Source organism: Capsella rubella, unplaced genomic scaffold, assembly GCF_000375325.1.
Source record: "Capsella rubella cultivar Monte Gargano unplaced genomic scaffold, Caprub1_0 scaffold_1, whole genome shotgun sequence".
Taxonomy (NCBI): domain Eukaryota; kingdom Viridiplantae; phylum Streptophyta; class Magnoliopsida; order Brassicales; family Brassicaceae; genus Capsella; species Capsella rubella.
Window position 1 is genome coordinate 6,454,457 of NW_006238923.1, and position 17,955 is coordinate 6,472,411.

Below are 17,955 nucleotides of genomic sequence, written 5' to 3' on the forward strand. Positions count from 1 at the left end.
GAGAGAGAGAGAGAGAATGTTTTAGGAGTATTTATTTTTCGGCTTTTTTTTTGTTACTTCACTTTGTATAATATCGGCGTGAATTGCGGAAGACGACGGTCCTTTCCCTTTATAATTAAGAAGATGTTAAATCAATGTCGTGAAATCAAAAATAGAAATGTTTTAGGCGAAATCTACGGTAAGATTTTTGTTTTTGTATCGACCACAAATGATGAGTGATGATGAGTTGATTGATCACTCTTATTTTTCCATCTTACGTGTTAAAAAGTGATATGGGTTACTTATTTACTAATTAAAAAGTAACTTAATAATACTTTATGTTTGTTTACACATTATTGACTAAACACTGTTAGGAGAATCGAATTTAAAAAAGGATTATGCAACGGGTTTGACTAGCGGCGAGACGACCAGTGTGAGAGCGAGCTAATACGGACAAGAACGGTGGTGGGTTGTTGTTGACTTGTTTGGACACAGTTTTTATATACACATGTATAGAGTTAATTATAAACCTCACACTTGTCATGTGTGTGTATGTGTGTATTATACAATCCCCAAAACATTTGTTGTAATTTTCTTATTCGTATTGTGTATTTGTACTATTAGTATATGAATCCACTCGGTTTTTAATTTTGTTTAATAACCAAAATGGTGATAGTATATTAAAATGCTTTTTTGGAGAGTTCAATATTACTTCTTCTTCTTAAAGTAAAAGATAAGTTTTTTTGGGATTTGAGCTTTCTCAAATTGTGTAATCAATTCTTATTCCACATTGAATTATTGTTGGATACATATATCGTTTGACGACTCTTACATAACATAACAGAGTTTTATTTATTTATTTTGGCAACCAATCTGGACAAGTAAACGTCAATACGTGTTTGTTTTGGAGCTACATTTATTGTTCCAGGCCGGAATTTTGAACATCCCCGCAACTACCCAATTTTTTGAATTTTTTTTCTTTTAGAGTATTTATGATGAAAGCTTTTTCTTTGTTGAAAACTAGGTAATGTCCCGCGCATATGCGCGGGTTATTGTATATTTATTTAATTATTTTAATTTATTTATTACTTATAATAAATAGATTAAATAAATTTTAATGCTTATGACATTTTTACATGTTATTTATTTAAATCATACAATAGAAGCATACATTCATATCTTTTGAATTTATTCGTTTATTAATTGTTCAATTAATCAATTTTGATAGTAATTTTCTTTAGTACTTTTAAGTATTTTTTGATAAAACAATAATATTGTTAATGATAAAAATAGGAATGATATTGGGAGAATTTAAAAAATACCCCTTTAAAAATACTAATTTTTAAATTTACCCTCTTTTCAAACTTTATCAAAACAACCACTAAAAATGTTGAAACTTATCCAAATATGTGTGTAAACTTATAAATATACACAAAAATTACATTTATTTGTGTATTAAATTTTATTTATTACAATGTCTTACAAATTTGTTTGAATATAACAAAAAAATATTTTGTTAAAATAATTACATACTTTGAAAATAAAATAAATATACATGAATATGTGAGAAAGAAAAAAACATATAAAGTAAAACAATGAAAATGGTTTATTTAGCTTGATTTTCTTATGGTGCGATGGTCAGAAATCAATATTTTTGAATCCCATCGATAAAGTAATTTACTTATAGCCATAAAATATTATTATACATATGTATTATACATTTAATAGTATAAAAAACAATGAAAAAATGAAGAAGTACATAAAATAAAGAAGAAATATAATTGAAAACAAAAGTTTTAACCAAATATATAATCAAGCTCTTACAATGATATCTTAATTGAGCTTTCAACCCATGCAAGAACATTAAAAATTAAACAAAGAAAATATTGAGAATATCTGATATGGTGGAGGAGGATGTAAAAATGAGTATTTATAGGATAAAATATGATGTAAGTTACAATTCTAAAATAATTAAATCAGAGGAGTTATAATTATATGTTATAGTGTGTTAATTGAAGTTAAATGGAGGAAACAAATAGTCAGTTGAAAGGTTATATAATTTAAGTTACAATTTAATAGTAAAGTGTGGATTTCAAGTATGAATTAAAGTATATGACTAAATGTGTTAGATATTTGGTTTAATTAAAAATAAATATTATGATTAAAAAATAAATGCTAAATGGACCAATAAGGAGAGAGTGAAACCTTAAAAATTCCCAAGAAATAATTTTATTTTTAATCTCTTTTTATATTCCTCTTAATTTAAGTTATATTTCTAGATTTAATTATATTTTTCATCCTTGTAGTATATATAATAGATAGAAAATGGAATATCAAATTGTTTTTTAGATAGAAAATCAAGTATAAAATTCAAAGTTAAAACAAATTATAATGTTCTTTGTATTATTACATGTTGAATCACAAACTAAATATAAGGATCATTATTCTTAAAAGAATGTCTTACAAATTGGTTTGATAATTATATAACAAAAAGTGTATTTTGTTAAAAAATTACATACTTTTGAAAATAAATTAAATATACATGAATATGTGAGAAAGAAACAAACATCCAAAGTAAAAGAACGAAAATGGTTTCTTTAGCTTGATTTTCTTATAACCATAAAATATTATTATACATATGTATTACATTTAAAAATATAAAAACAATGAAGACATGAGGAAATACATAAAAACAAAAAATAAATAAAATTGAAAACAAAAGTTTAAACTAAATAATTAATCAAACTCTTACAATGATATTTTAAATGAGTTTTCACCCTATGCAAGAACTTTAAAAAAAAACAAAGAGAATAATGAAGATATGAGATATGGTAGAGAAGGATGTTAGAATGGCTATTTATATGATAAGAAGTGATGTAAGTTACATTTTTAAAATAATTAAATTAGAGGAGTTATAATTATAATTTATAGTGTGTTTAATTGGAATTCAATAAAGAAAACCAATAGTCTTTGTAAATTTATATAATTTTCAGTTTCATTTTAGTAGTAAAGTGTGAATTTAAAGTATGAATTAATGTATATGATTAAATGTGTTTTTTTGGTTAAAAATAAATATTATATTTTAAAAAATAAATACAAAATAGAACAATAAAGAGAGAGGAACAATTGAGAATATATATATTTTATATATATGCTTTTAAATAATTTTCCACCAATAAAGCTTATAAAATTTGTTGAATGATATATGATTAAGTCCTTTCATTTTCTTTGCCATTTGATTATAACTTATAGTGTAATTAAATTTTGTATTGAATGATTGTCATAAATATTTATTTATTTTTTTAAAAAAAGAAAGTTAAAGCCTTAAATATTTTTCCACCAATAAGGAGATAGTGGAACCTTACTTTTATATATATGATTTGAATGCAACATACTATATATAGATGGAGAACAAAATTTACATATAAATATCAGAGAGAGACAATAAATAATAAAAAACTAAAAGCAAAATTTATATATTGACTTTAACTTTTTTTTTTGGTAGACATCTTTCTTTAATTAGCCTTTCACATAATTGCGCACCTTTCCCGTTTTTTGATATTTCATGTCTCCATGACTGACCAACCATAAACAGTCATTTGTTATCTCTCGACTAATAGTGAATTAGGTGGTCGAGATACTTAAATAATCAATTTGTTGACTTGAAAAGTTAGGTTACAATGCTGCAAGCTGAATGTTTTATTTCCATCATCACAACGCTCACAAACAAATGGTTTCGAATACGTAAAAGAAGGAAGTATCTACCAACAAATTAATGAGCATAAGAGTTGAATCACAGCTTTACAAAAGCATGGTTGATTACTTTCTATGATGGTAACTCACATGCGGCTTTACCGTCTTTTGACTTGGACTGACCAAGCAGCTCGGCTACCGTTTTGCAGCGACATTCTTTTCCAGGTCGTAACACGTCTCCATATACCGCCATTTCGATCACATCTAGCTCCTTGTCTATTTACATTAGAAGAAATCTTAATAAAAGTGAAAACTACTTGTATGCATGGAATAAGACACACACACTTCGAGTTCCACTTGTGTATAATCATTCATTGCAAGTGTCAGAAGGTAAAAACAGCCCAACAGATCTATCTATCGTCTCTTCTTTGAGGCTTTTTGGAAAGAAAATGCATTTCCCAAGAGCATTTAACACTTTGCTTCTCCCCTATAAAAATGTAAACTAGCAACACCTACAACCAATTCAAGGCATTGCTTTTTGCATTTAAAGAAGATTCCTTAGTGGCTCAAGTCCAGTTCCTCAAGTTAAAGATAGGGAACCCAACAGAAAGAGAAAAATAAAAAACAGAGGAAAAAGATCTAAAGCAAAAGCAGCTCCCACATGTATGAGAGCTTGGCATAACTTCCAATGGACAAGCTAAGCTATTCAACACAACACTTTATATAACGACAGAACGAGTGAAATGCCATTGCAAAACTCTAGTATATCTATCTATACTCTTGATGATATATTGACATAATCAACATAGCATAATGAACAATGAATAATGATATACAAATTTTATCAGATGAGTAAACCCAAAGGAACAAAGTCATGATTCATATCATCACTATGTGTTACATACCCGTAAACTGAAGACCACACGAATAGCTCTTAAGTGTGGTAGCATCCACATTTTCTTGAGCTGATTTTAATCTGTTCACTCTTGTTTGAAGAATCTGACAATTTTCAGCTATCGACTCTCCACCTATTCACAGAAACCAACAATAAAGATTTAACCTTACAGATTAAAAATCCACAATTTTGATCACTCAAAACCCTAATTTCAAAAAAGAGGTCACATTTGGGGGTAAAGAGAAGCAGTGAAGGAAGAGTCGGGAGATTCAATCAAACCTTTGGAGTAAGGAACAATGTGATCATACTCGAAACAGAGACAGCCACTGCAGTTTCCGAAACGTTTGCAGACGATGTTTCCGGCGGCGTCTTTACGCCACCTCTCCGGATGTCGACCAGGTACGATGTCAGCATTAGCCCAGCATTTGTTCTTCGCTTTTCCATCGAAGAAACGTGGTCTCTCTTCTCCGTTAGATTTTACAGTGGATCTCGACGGCGATGAAGGCGGAGACGGAGGAGGTGGAACGGCGGCGGTGGAGGAGTTAGAAAAAGAGGCGGAGTATGATGACCCCATCAATCGATCTCGCGTCCTTCTCTCTCGATTTTGGGGTTTTGAACCGGGGAGGTCAATTGAATTAAATTCGGGTTTAGTAAAGGTAAACCGAACCGGAACTTGCTGTTGTTAGCTTGGTAGCTAATTTGGAGATATTTATGGTCCAATTAGCTTCTGTTACTTCTCTTTTGAACATTTCTGACCATTTCTTTGACAGCAGATCAATCATTGGATGAGGTTGGTATGGTACCTTGGCTTTTGGATTTGTTCTTTCGTTTGTATTCATTGTGGTTTTCTTGTTTTAATTCCATGGTTCTGTTGTTTACACACTGTTGAGTGTTAAATTCTTAATTATGAGTTAGTTGCTGTTAGGTTTGTCCTTTTCTTAGTGAAAACCAATTCTATGATCATAATTCTTGAATGTGGTACTGCCATTAGTTTATGTTGGTGTGTTTGTAGATACACTGCGTCTTTAAGCTGTTACCAAATTTAGTTTTGAGATGGGAATGCTGGAAACAGCAGTAAGTTCCTGTATCTTCACTTAACTTTTTGGAAGATCAAATATAATTATTTAACTACGACCATGTTTCTCCATTATCTAGTTTAGTACTATTCTTTAATTAATACTTTAAGAGGAAGTTTTTGAGATTGTCAATGTCTATCATCTTATAGTCTGTCATCAGGATTCTGCCAAAAAACTGGAATTTCAGAGCGGTGTTGTTGTAGTCCAGAGAGGGAGGGAGAGTTGGAATCTACACATTCTGTGAGGAAGACAAAAAAAAAGAGAGACAGTCTTCACTGATTATGGTTATTAGTTAGAAAGTTTCAGGATGCAAGTGTGAGTGAACATCTAGAGAGGGTGGAAGAAGAAGAAGACAGGTGAAATGTTTCATGATGAGTTAAGATCCTCAGCAAGTGGCGGAGGAGTGTCAACGACGGCTGTATCAAATGGTGGAGGGAGAAGTCGTGGTTTCTTGCGCGGTTGGCAGATCCCGAATACCTTTTTTAACATCAAGATCATGATTCTCTGCGGCTTCGTGACCATCCTCGTCCTTCTTGGCACTATCAGTATTGGGAACCTTGGAAGCTCCAGCGCCGAATCTGTTAATCAGAGTCTCATCAAGGAAACCGTTCCTCCTATTCTAGCTGAGATCCCATCTGATTCTCATTCCACAGAGTTGGCTGAGCCGCCTATAGCTGAGATTATTACTAGTTCCAATACGACGTACACTCTAGGTCCAAGAATCACTAACTGGGATAGTCAACGCAAGGTATGGCTGAGTAAGAACCCTGAGTTTCCAAGTATTGTCAATGGCAAAGCTCGAATCTTGCTTCTCACCGGGTCTTCCCCTGGACCCTGCGAGAAACCAATTGGAGACTATTATCTATTGAAGTCCGTGAAGAACAAGATTGATTACTGTAGGCTTCACGGGATAGAGATTGTGTATAACATGGCCCATTTGGATGAGGAACTCTCAGGGTATTGGACAAAACTACCTATGATTAGGAAATTAATGCTGTCTCATCCAGAAGTAGAATGGATTTGGTGGATGGATAGTGATGCTATGTTCACTGATATACTGTTTGAGATCCCTTTGTCTAGGTACGAGAAGCATAATCTGGTGATACACGGTTATCCGGACTTGTTGTTCAACCAAAAGTCATGGATTGCATTGAACACGGGCATCTTTCTGTTGAGAAATTGTCAGTGGTCGTTGGATTTATTAGATGCTTGGGCTCCAATGGGACCAAAAGGGCCAATCCGTGACGAAGCTGGGAAGATACTGACAGCTTATCTGAAAGGCAGGCCAGCATTTGAGGCCGATGATCAATCAGCTTTGATATATCTCCTGCTTTCACAGAAGGATAAATGGATAGACAAAGTTTATGTTGAGAATCAATACTATTTGCACGGGTTTTGGGAGGGTTTGGTTGACAGGTATGAAGAGATGATAGAGAAGTATCATCCAGGTTTGGGAGATGAGAGATGGCCCTTTGTGACACATTTTGTGGGGTGCAAACCGTGTGGCAAGTATGCTGATTATGCAGTCGATAGATGCTTCAAGAGCATGGAGAGGGCTTTTAATTTTGCAGATAATCAAGTGCTTAAGCTGTATGGGTTTAGCCACAGGGGATTGTTGAGCCCCAATGTTAAGAGGATCAGAAACGAGACAGTTTCTCCTTTGGAGGCAGTAGACAAGTTTGATATTCGGAGAATGCACGCGGAAACCAAACCGTAGAGTTAGGAAAATCAATGAGTGAAGGGAATCACAGCTTGGAAAGATTACAGGAAACGTATAGGTAATATACAAATGCTCTCACAGTCACAATACAATTTCTTTGCATGTTTTGCACTTGTTCCTTCTGCTTCGTTGTCTGTTGTTGTTTGAGAGAAGTTTTAGCTGTCAAAATTTTCAAAGATGTGTTTACTGCCATTTTTAGTCAATGAGAATACTGCAGTTTTGCTTGTTACCCTCCTCTATTAGCATCTCTGAGTCTCTTAGACAATCAGCTTTGGAGGAAAAATTAAGCAAAAACCTGGAGGTTGCATATGTCTTTGGTTATTCATTCCAAGAACTTACTGGGCATCAGTTTCTAGGTATTGGCATGACTACTTGTATGTAATTATAGAGAGAGATAAAGGATATATTATGAGAGTTTGATTAAGTTATGAATTCATAGACAGCAAAACTTGTGGCACCTTCAAGATATAGGAAGTAAAGCAGATATGCATTCTAGCTAACATTCTTTTGTCATCTTATGTTTCACACATACACATTAATGATGAAGAAAAGAAAAGAAACAAAAAAAAACAGAAACTGTTTTGCGATCCTGTGTCCTGTTTTTGTCTACTCCCTGTAGACTATAGTTTAAGGATGTCAGAAGTGAAACAGCTATGGCCTATTATCAAGAAGAATCTAGAAGGGTTTTTTCTTTATCAGGTTTAAGAGTCGAAATGACCCAAAAAAAAGGCATACCAGTCTCCTATTTGGGTCTAGTATATTGAAACTGGGCAACTAGCAAGGACATTGGTTTGTGTCAGATAAATGTTTCGAGAGAGAGATCATGGACCTTGTGTCTTGTCCCATTACAGAGAGCGGCTTGTGAAAGTTAAGAACCCAAGCTCTTTACATAACAAAAAGCATCCATGTCCTCCTCTTTTTTTCTCAAGTAAAACCAGCTATATTTTTATTTGAAAACTACATACAGACTACAGTAGTTTAGTTTTAAAAAGAAAAAATATAACACATATATACAACAGTTTTTTTGATACAAATTATCTGTTTATTATCTTCACCATTTGACATTGTGTTTCATTAAGGTATAAACCGATTTATTTAAACTTTGAACCATGGAAATAGATAAAAGTTGATCAACATTCAAAAATTAAAATTACACAATGTGGAAATGTTTGGAAACTCTAACATACAATTGTTACCCTAAAACCCTCTATATAATTAAGTAATAAATTTTAATTTTTAGAAACAATGCGATATTAACAAAAAGAATTAAGAGTGGATCGCTATTTATTGTTTAAGAAAACGCGGAAAAAATATGCCTAAGGGGAGATTTGGATTGATTACAATTACATAGAGAAACAAAACTTAAGAAGAAGACATCGAGACTCTTTGATCGCAGTTTCCCAAAATCTCGATGGCGAAGGAAACTCCTCCGTCGCCGTCGATGAGCTCTATTCTGAGAGCCTATGCTGTTCCTATCCTCCTCTTCTTCCTCGCTATGTACTTCCAGCTTTTCCTTCTTCCTCTCTCCTTTCCTCCTTCTCACTACGACGGTACCCTCTCATAAAATCATTACTTCACTACTAATTTACCTCCCGTTTTGATCGTTTGATTTTGTATTCCTTACTTTCCTTGTGATTTCTTAGTTCTGGGTGTAAAGATGTACACTTCAGTGGATGACGTGAAAGAGGCATACGAGAATATTGCTTCCAAGTGGTAACTTTCTCGATCTGTTTTGTTGGTGTCTTTGTCTCTACCTATGTATTTTGATTTAGCCCCGTTCTTTCTTCTGCCTCCAACCAATAATTAGAGCTAGTCCAGAAAGTGTAACTATGCAATTGGTACTAGAATGATCATTGGTACTTGATTACAACCGGAAAAAGCTTACATTTTGCTAATTGCTACCTCGTTTATTTCTAAGACGTCCCCTCAGCTTGCTGTTAGTATATTTAGGCTTTGGCATGTAAAGAATTGGAATGTTTTGATAACTAGACTTTAGCTGTCCTAAGTTGAAACTATGTTGCAGATACACTGTAATAACCTTTGACACCTGATTGTAACAGGAGTTCTGATTCAGAGGATTCTCTTCCAGCTGATTTTATTAAGGTTGGTCGATTTTTTTCTAATGCTAATTCTGTTAGTCTTTATATTTCTTCTAATTTCATTATTGCTACTTTATACTATGCAGATACAATACGCCTATGAGCTATTGACAAATCCAGTTTGGAAAAGGGACTATGACATATACGGCATTGATGAATCAGTTGTAAGTTTGTTAGTTCTGTATCTTCACTCATTTATGTTTCTTCTCTCCTTTCTTGTTTTTTTTCCAATTCAGTTGCTTGTTAATGGTTTCAGCATATTATAGAGCAACTCGAAACACAATATGCTGTGGAAGATTTTGCAAAAATAAAACTTCCCCTGCTGGAAGCGGTTTCTTATGGTCAGTTAATTAACATAACACTTTGCACTTTTCCAATTCTAGTTCGTTTTAGATGTTTCTTTAAAATGCCAACTTGTTAATGTGTAAAAAAAATTGTAGAGCCTGAAAGTGAAGGATTTATGTCAATTACATCTCAAGACTTTGCATTCAAGTTCCAAGATTCCAAGCCATGGCTCATTCAGGTATAAACTCTAAAAAAATTATATATTGGAATTGGAATAATATATTAATTAACTTATAAATACCTGTAGATGTATTCTTCTGGTAGCAACAGCTCTGTTCAGTTCTCCACGGCTTGGAGAAGGATTGGTATGATTTCTCTTTTTGTAGTATGTTTAAAGTGCAAAAGTCTTGCCAGCCTTTTTTTGAAGTGAGGGACTAGAACATTGAAGAGCTAGAACAGTGCATATGGCAAGGAGAAACTGAAGTATCTGGACTAGACAGTGTTAGTTTTCAGGAGAGAAATATGGTGCCTATGATGTCAAAATCAAGTGTAGCCATATAATTGCAACCTGATATCAAAAAATATGTTTTAACAAGTAGGATGAACACATTAATAGATGACAAAAAAAAAAAAAAAAAGATGAACACATTAATAGCTAACAACAGTTTTAGACATGTTTTGCGGTGGTTGGAACCATTTACGCTCAGCTTCTTGTATAATTGCAGTTGCTTTGTTGGATGGGGTTGCTAACCATGCGATGTTAGAGATTGGTGATGCTCAACTGGTGACCTATCTTGCTGAGAAAAAACCAACAGGACAAGTTTTTTTCAGAAAAGGTTAGTTATAACTTTCCTCACCCTGCCAAGAACCTACTCGAAATCTGAGAATAAGAAAACTCAAAAGTTAGTAAAGCTAAAAATATAAATTGAAAGTAAGCATAGAGGATAAATTGGGAGAAAAGAGCAGTGAGGATTTACTTAAACTGGTTCTAGAATTGAGTATTTGTACTTGGGAAGTTAAGTACATCTAGTAGGTTTAAACTCTTTTGAACATTAATGTACAGTTCCTTGTATACATACAGACTCATTCTATTATGACTATGGTTGATAATTTAAAAAGCTGTAATGATTGTATATGCCTTGGGGTAAAATGCAATGATTTTTTCTCATGTTATAACCTCATATAATGCATGCAGGCCTTCCTTCAATCGTTTCTTTCCCCCCACATTGCAAAACTGCAGACTGCCTCATCAGGTAGCCCTCTTGATGGAGTCATCTAAATGAGTTTGTTTCTACATTTTCCTTATTTACCAGAATAATAATTTAAATCCACTTACTTGTTAGGTTTGAAGGGGAGTTGTCAGCAGATGCAATTACTGATTGGTTTGCAACTACTGTACTGGGTTTACCTAGAGTATTCTACCACACAAAAGAAACACTGGTACATATGCCATTCTTTAAAGCCATCGTAATGTGAAGTTTTCTAAGATAACAAAATTTTTATAGGAGCCATATCTTACTGAAATGTCCTGCCTAGTGACCTAGTCGGTAGTCTATACATCCTTGAGAAATGGTAGTCTATCCAATTCAGTACCTGAATATCATAGCCGTCTAGAAACAGCAATGACACTGCTTCTAAGGAAAGGGATCCATGTCTAACCATGTTAAGAACTTTATTGGAAACTTTGATATGGTTTTTGCAAAGCTGCAGACCTTTCAGTACCTGAATTATTCTGATTTACTTTATGGTTTGTAAGAGTGAGACCGTTTGCTTGCATGTTTACTCCAACTCCATCTGTTTAGCTGCTGTGTGTTACAAAATGTTCTGGAGTCTAGTTCTGTGGTGATTTTGTCCTGTGTTGGATATTTTAGTCTCTTTCCTTAGTTTTTTCTAGGTAACTTAAAATATCGTTCTTTTTTTTTGGAAATAATTAGAGATACAATATATTTCTTCATACAGATACCCAAGTTCCTCTCCAAAGTTCCACCTAATAAGGTTTGTTTAACTTCTTTTTTTCGCTTTTTCTCTATATAATTTGTCCTTTATGAAGCTTTCTTTCATCCTTGGAACTTAGGAAGAACATATTTACCAGACATGTAATAGTTCTCTTTATCGCATCCACCTAAACCCTTTTTGTTTTTGTCCTTTTTCTGATCTTTCCCATGCTCGAATAGGTAAAAGTTATTTTATTCTCACAAACAGGGGAGCGAGCTACTCCTGTTATTCGCCAAGCTGCAAAAGATTATTGGAATTTTGCCTCTATATCGTATGTGCTTTGGAGAGAGGAGGATGCATCTTTTTGGTGGAATGCGTATGTCATTACACTTCTAAGTCTGTTTATTTGCGTTAGTGTCTATCGCTTCTGGGAATTGATATGTGTGGTTTAGTGATAGGAAATAGGTATCCGTTTGATTCTCCCACCACATGATTAGACATTGGCTCATCTCATATTTCTTCTCTTGCAACAGGTTAGAGGTGGAGTCTGCACCTGCCATTGTGATTATGAAGGATCCGGGTTTAAAACCTGTTGTTTATCATGGTCCTTCGCCATCTTGAACTGAGTGTTTTGAATTACTGATGAAACATGATTAGAAAACTAATTGTAGAAGATATTCCATCTTGTAGGATCTGCCAACCGTACATGGTTCCTGGACATTTTGGAGCACAACAAGCAATTACGTAATCCCTTGCCTCCACTCGTTATATGTTTAATATATATTTGGTTTCTGCAAGCGCTTTTCTCTTTCCCCTCAATTATTGGTCATGTAGATGAATGACTTTTATTGATTTATGATCATATTTCTTAAAAGAACTTCCACAACTAAGAAGCACGACGTCAATGGAACTTGGTTGTGATGCACGGGGATACTCTCGAGCTGGTTATGATAAAGCGACCTGGTACTGTACCATCCTTGTTGGAAGACAAAGCGTGGAGCTCAATAAGATGAGGGAAGTGAGTCAAATATTCTTTTTATGTCGTACATGTCGTACATCTTTATCTGAAGTTCTTGTCTCCTTGTTTAGAAATGTGTCTAACCTACAAGTTTGTAGACCATGTGCAGGGTGCAAGATGCTTTGTCAAAGTATGACGGATCAGATGAGGCTTCCAATGATCCATCAATAGGTCCAGCAGCTTCTGCACACAAAACCAAGCGACTTTCATTTGTGTGGCTCGACGGAGAAGTCCAGAATGTAAGTATTCTGGCCAGAACCCTAACATTGAATCTGTTATGTGACCTGAATCCATCAAAATGTTTTAAGATCTCATGTTTAAATCTTAAAATTTGTTACTTACTACCATCCGACTCCCTCTGGATTTGTCATCCAGAAATACTGTTTCTTCTATGTTCAATCGGAAACCAGCTATGACACGTGTGGAACTAGGAGGGCACCAATTGATGTCCCCAGGATATTGATCGTTCGGTACCATAGAAATGCTACAGAAAGTGCTAATGTAGAACAGAAATCAAGTAAATGGCCAAAAACTGTATGGCAATCTGAAGCTGACGATGTTGATCCCGCTGCACAACTCGTTGTTAGTTATGACGGACCAGCTGAAACTCCTGAGGTAGAGTATTTTAAGATTCACCAATCTGCATTAGTTGTTTGTTTGGTATTGACTATGTTACATTGGTTGTCTCCTCTTTCGTATGTAGATCATAAAGTGGCTTTCAAAAATGGTTGATGATGGTGACAACAGAAACCTACCTTTCTATGTAAGCAACCTCGGTTTTGATTTCATAATGTACATGTTTCATATCATATCTATCGTTTAATCGTTTCACATTTAACTTGCAGAGAGCAAAAACTCCAGAGCTTGTTCCAGAAAGCGCAGAACCGATGAGAACAGGAGTCCCGAAAAGCGTGAAAGCAACACAGAAAATGTTGAGCATATGGAACAGAATCAAAGACTACCTAGCGGATCCTAGAATGGGACCAACATTGCTGCTAGGAGCTTTGTTATCTGCAGGCAATGTTTGGTGGATGAGAAGCAGATCAACACAACAACAACAACAACAACAACAACCGGTTCAGACAAGACCGGCAACACCAAATCAATCCGAAGATAACGTAATAATGAAATCAGTCTCTAGCCATTTAGCTAATGGATTACATGTTTCTCGTTTTCGATACAAATCCTAATAAACAAAAGGTTGATGGCTGTTTTACAGGTGGAGGAGGAGGAGAAGAAGAAAGAGAGAAAGAGAGAAGCACGAAGAAGGAACGCAAAAGAAAAAGAGGTTCCTGCTTCCATCACTGATAACGAACCTAAAGATGCTGTCCAAATTATGTCATCAGGTTCCGATTCTGAGTAACAACATATATTATATTAACCCTTAATTAATTAGGATTCTTCTTGACTTTTTTTTGTTTTGTTTTTTAATCATAAGTTGGATTTTAAGTTACTAAATTCAGTAATTTTAGTACTTTTTATCATTCTGGACACAAAATATTATTTGTTCCCGGTATGCCAATGTAATACCATTGTACCAAATATTTTTTCGGAAATCTATAAACACCAGAAGTACGAAAATTTACATAAGAAAATATCGTAGGAATTATTTGAAGATGTACTAGTCTATTTCTTTTAAGACTTGGATGGGCCTTCATTTTAATTTTATTTTGTTTTTTTCTTGGGAAAGTTATCAATGCCCATCATCTCTGTTTGTCTTCTACAATTTTGGAAAATTTCATATAAACAATAGTTGGTATTTTCATTAATTAATTGAAGATATTGAATGTCTCTATACTTCTGACGCATCGTGCTGCTCTATATCGGACAATAACCTTTCAAGTGTGGTCCATGAAAGGTCTCCTCAAGAGGTTGCTGTCAAAAAAAGGAAAAAAAATAAAATTAAAAAAAGGTTTAAAGAGGCACACACGACAAGACCATGCGCAACCTTATCTTTGTGTGTGATTCAGTACCACTTCAACCACAGAAGTAAAAAAGAAAAAAAAAGATTCAGACCATGAAATTGATTTCGTGATTTCTCCAAAACATGAAACTTCAATCTTCTAGTTAATTTAGTGGCATGCATGCATCATAATTATTAATTTGATTTTGAAAAAGAAAATAAAAAAAAACGAACGGAGCAAGTGTAATGTGTGTGGGGCTTATCTTATCTCTCTATACACGTACGCGTCGATTTGTGGGTGAAACTTGGAATCTCGAACTATTATTACATCATATCGACAAAAGTTTCTGTTTCACGTTATACTTTTACGAACATAGCAATTTAAGCACGTGTCGATAGATATATTATATATATACATATAGAGAAACAAGGAACCCTGAGAGCGATGACGAACGCGGCATCATCAACTAACAAGTGGGAAACCAAAGACAAATTATATATTTTGTAGACTTCCTAAGATCGATATATATATAAGTGAACTGTCTTATACTAAAAATAAATCCAACGTTGACTTTTGTTGTTCACAGTTCATACTGTATATTTCCATATACATATATAGTTCACAACAAGAAAAACGCTGATTTCCTACGGGCAGTTGCGTGAAAAAATGGTAGGAAACAGCTGTTTCTTACGATATTCCTACGAAAAAACTAGTAGGAAATCGTCCGTAGGAAATCGCAAATGGTAAGATATTGGTAGGAAATTTTCCTACCAAAAACGCGCCGAGGGAAAATTTGAAGGTTTATTCGTAGGAAAAGCGAAGGGTACTTTTGACCGTTTTCTTTCGAAAAATGCGTAGGAAACGGTTTCCTTCTAATTTCCTACCAAAATATTTCTTTTACTTTTCCTACCAAAATGTTTTCCTACGGAATTATTCCTTCTACTTTCCTACGAATGTTCCTTTACCTTTCCTTCAATATTCCTTCAACTAAATAATATTTTACTACAACGATTTATTTCATTATTACTAATTTTTAAATCAATTACTAATTTTTTTAATTGAGAAAATAATTTTTTTAAGACAAATAAAATAACATAAACTTCTATATAAAAACATTCCAAATGTTGATACAAACCAAGTGGTAAACATCCAAATAATAAAAACAACCTAAATCTTATAAATGTTCAAGTTTTTAAAAGATAAGATCTCATTACTCTTGGGTTTCATCGTCGTCATCTTCAGCAACTGTTGGAGTCAAAACCGGATCATCCGCAGTCGTCATCTCGGATCCCTTGGATAAGTAGGTGGATGCAAATCAGGAAACCGTCCGGGGAGAAGCTTGTTGCAGATACTTGATTTGAGCGTCTTTCTCTTCTTCACAACTGAGTTTAAGTACAAAAATATTAGTTGACTAGTATGCATAAAACCAAAATGTTAACCAGCTTCATTAGTTAGAAACCAAATGTTAAAAACCATGAGAGTTACTTGTCAAGAAGGTTTTCAGTTAGTTTGAGCTTCTCCTACATCTTTCCCAACTCTTCGGTAAGCTTAAGCAATCAAATTAAAGAGTAGAGCGTCAGAGTATACAAAGATGATTTCTATGGCATAATAAATATAAGCTTCATATACAAATACTTTTAAAGGCACGGGCACAATTTTTTTCTCACCAAGCATATCAAAATGTAACTAAAAACTATAACACATCTTCTAAAGACAAAGATTTAAGATGTATGCATCATAGAGCGACTGCTCAGCTGTACTGCATAACAAAGAACTCCAATGCAACTTGAGCATAAGCTACTAACCAAAGGATAACATTTTAAAGAATTTAGAAACACTAACTAGATTATCCCCAAAAAATTCAGAGATGGGAAGTAAATCCGAGACTCTCTTTAACTAATTGAATCATAGAACAAGAACAATATAATATTGGCATAGAGTCAGTTACCTGCTTGTACAAACGAGCTTTCCAGTCATACTCCTCGGAGAGATTACATTTCATGAGATCAAGTCTCGTCTCAGCAACCATGGGATTCCCTTTCGAGTAAGCACTAGGTTCTCTGTCTATCCACTTAGTCCTCTGGTTCCTTCATTAAGGTCTTTCAATAGACTCTCCCATGGCTTTTATTCACCTCAGCCCTACAAAAACCAATGCAACAACTCTCATATCTCTGACCTATGCATCTCTAAACAACTCTCACTGTGTAAAGTACTTTGATATCACACACAAATAAGATGAAAGAGCTGAGAGAGAGTCAACCATATTTCATATAGATATCAAGATTAGAAAACTCAATTAAACCCAACTGAGAGCTTTTGATACGAAGTCAAGATTCTCAAAACAAATAACTTGATACTTATAGCTACAATATAACTTTAGATTCTGAAGCACCTACACAGCTGGTTCTGGTTCAGCACTTCAGACGTATTTTAAACAGGTTCTATTCAATGGCTTTTTTCTCAGAACTGGTACTGATACTTACCAGCAGACCAATACTTACTAAACCCATCTCTAAAGCGAACCAGAGGAATCTCTTGCAGTGGTCTGAATTGGCTTTCTAGGTTTCTTTGAATCACCAGTAGAGGAACCCTGTCTCAGCCTTGAAGAAGAAGAAGAAGAAGAAGAAGAATAAGAAGAAGAAGAAACTGAAACATATCTCCTAGTAGTCGATGGACTAACTTACCGAAGGCGGCTTTACAGATTTCACAAGTTATGTCGAGGATTTAGCTGGCGCTGAGTTATGGTTTAGTCCTACAGCTGAGAGTTCCTCCCTCATGAAATCAACTGGAGCCTTTGGTAAAGCACGCTGGGGTGTGTCTACAGTAGCTTCCGAATCAGAGGATGAAAAGGTTGTAAGAAGATCCATATCATAAAGAAGATTGTCCATTCTCATTGGGAATTCATGGGTATTTGAGACTGTAGCTGAATAGGAGGACCTCCGGAGCATAGTGAGCTGTGTGACCTGCGCATTTCACAATCAATGGAAGGTATCATATACAAGTAGTTTTAGTACTGAAGATTTTACCGGGAATTTATCACGATGGAAATCGAAAGTAAGGCTGTGCAACTTGTAAAGGTTAGTTAAGTTTCTAACCTTTTCTTCTAACACCAGCACCTCTCTCTTGAGCTTCTTAATTATTGTCTTCTTCCTGAGAATAATCACTTCAAGCTCCGTTTCTCGCTGTTAAAAGAAAGAAGAAACTATTTTTATGTAAGTCATATGAAGAATTTTAAGGGCGTATGAAAAATTCAAGGAGTCATCGGTTACTTTTGAACTAGCTTTGGTGGTCGATTGAAGAAATGAAGTTAAGTCCTTTATTGTTCCATCTTTCTCTTGACACTCGTTCCCG

The 17,955-nt window shown here is 34.4% G+C and overlaps 3 protein-coding genes and 1 long non-coding RNA gene across 4 annotated transcripts; 2 read left to right on the forward strand and 2 right to left on the reverse strand.

Annotated features, from left to right (window-relative positions):
* Positions 1–3,617: 3,617 nt before the first annotated feature.
* LOC17898304 lies at positions 3,618–5,342 on the reverse strand. Its single transcript, XM_006305614.2, has 3 exons — positions 4,847–5,342; positions 4,578–4,700; positions 3,618–3,948 (listed from the first exon to the last, which is right to left on the reverse strand). Exons 1-3 carry the CDS (start codon positions 5,139–5,141, stop codon positions 3,806–3,808), a joined length of 561 nt encoding a protein of 186 aa, XP_006305676.1. The 5' UTR covers positions 5,142–5,342; the 3' UTR covers positions 3,618–3,805.
* Positions 5,343–5,983: 641 nt separating this feature from the next.
* Positions 5,984–7,592, forward strand: LOC17898236 (xyloglucan 6-xylosyltransferase 4). The gene has a single exon (XM_006307430.2). It carries the CDS (start codon positions 6,005–6,007, stop codon positions 7,358–7,360), a length of 1,356 nt encoding a protein of 451 aa, XP_006307492.1. The 5' UTR covers positions 5,984–6,004; the 3' UTR covers positions 7,361–7,592.
* A 1,108-nt stretch (positions 7,593–8,700) lies between these two features.
* On the forward strand, positions 8,701–14,256 carry LOC17897343 (dnaJ homolog subfamily C member 16). The gene is made up of 20 exons (XM_006306186.2): positions 8,701–8,913; positions 9,007–9,076; positions 9,424–9,466; positions 9,549–9,626; positions 9,719–9,803; positions 9,903–9,985; positions 10,055–10,112; positions 10,473–10,583; positions 10,943–11,000; positions 11,091–11,187; positions 11,707–11,742; positions 11,922–12,058; positions 12,216–12,286; positions 12,373–12,426; positions 12,558–12,700; positions 12,799–12,939; positions 13,076–13,315; positions 13,404–13,463; positions 13,546–13,818; positions 13,920–14,256. The coding sequence occupies exons 1-20, from the start codon at positions 8,775–8,777 to the stop codon at positions 14,061–14,063; spliced, it is 2,121 nt and encodes a 706-aa protein (XP_006306248.1). The 5' UTR covers positions 8,701–8,774; the 3' UTR covers positions 14,064–14,256.
* A 2,512-nt stretch (positions 14,257–16,768) lies between these two features.
* LOC111828579 lies at positions 16,769–17,955 on the reverse strand. Its single transcript, XR_002832398.1, has 4 exons — positions 17,874–17,955; positions 17,700–17,786; positions 17,289–17,567; positions 16,769–17,204 (listed from the first exon to the last, which is right to left on the reverse strand). It is a non-coding gene; the product is annotated as an uncharacterized LOC111828579 (long non-coding RNA).

What these genes read in the sequence shown, in the direction of transcription:
- LOC17898304 (XM_006305614.2), bottom strand. Translation starts at nt 5,141, where the DNA reads ATGGGGTCATCATACTCCGCCTCTTTTTCTAACTCCTCCACCGCCGCC. An exon ending in CATTGTTCCTTACTCCAAAG is followed by an intron (nt 4,701 to 4,846) that starts GTTTGATTGAAT and finishes TTCTGTGAATAG; the next exon opens with GTGGAGAGTCGATAGCTGAA. An exon ending in GTGTGGTCTTCAGTTTACGG is followed by an intron (nt 3,949 to 4,577) that starts GTATGTAACACA and finishes TAATGTAAATAG; the next exon opens with ACAAGGAGCTAGATGTGATC.
- LOC17898236 (XM_006307430.2), top strand. Translation starts at nt 6,005, where the DNA reads ATGTTTCATGATGAGTTAAGATCCTCAGCAAGTGGCGGAGGAGTGTCA.
- LOC17897343 (XM_006306186.2), top strand. Translation starts at nt 8,775, where the DNA reads ATGGCGAAGGAAACTCCTCCGTCGCCGTCGATGAGCTCTATTCTGAGA. An exon ending in ACCACACAAAAGAAACACTG is followed by an intron (nt 11,188 to 11,706) that starts GTACATATGCCA and finishes TTCTTCATACAG; the next exon opens with ATACCCAAGTTCCTCTCCAA. An exon ending in GCATCTTTTTGGTGGAATGC is followed by an intron (nt 12,059 to 12,215) that starts GTATGTCATTAC and finishes CTCTTGCAACAG; the next exon opens with GTTAGAGGTGGAGTCTGCAC.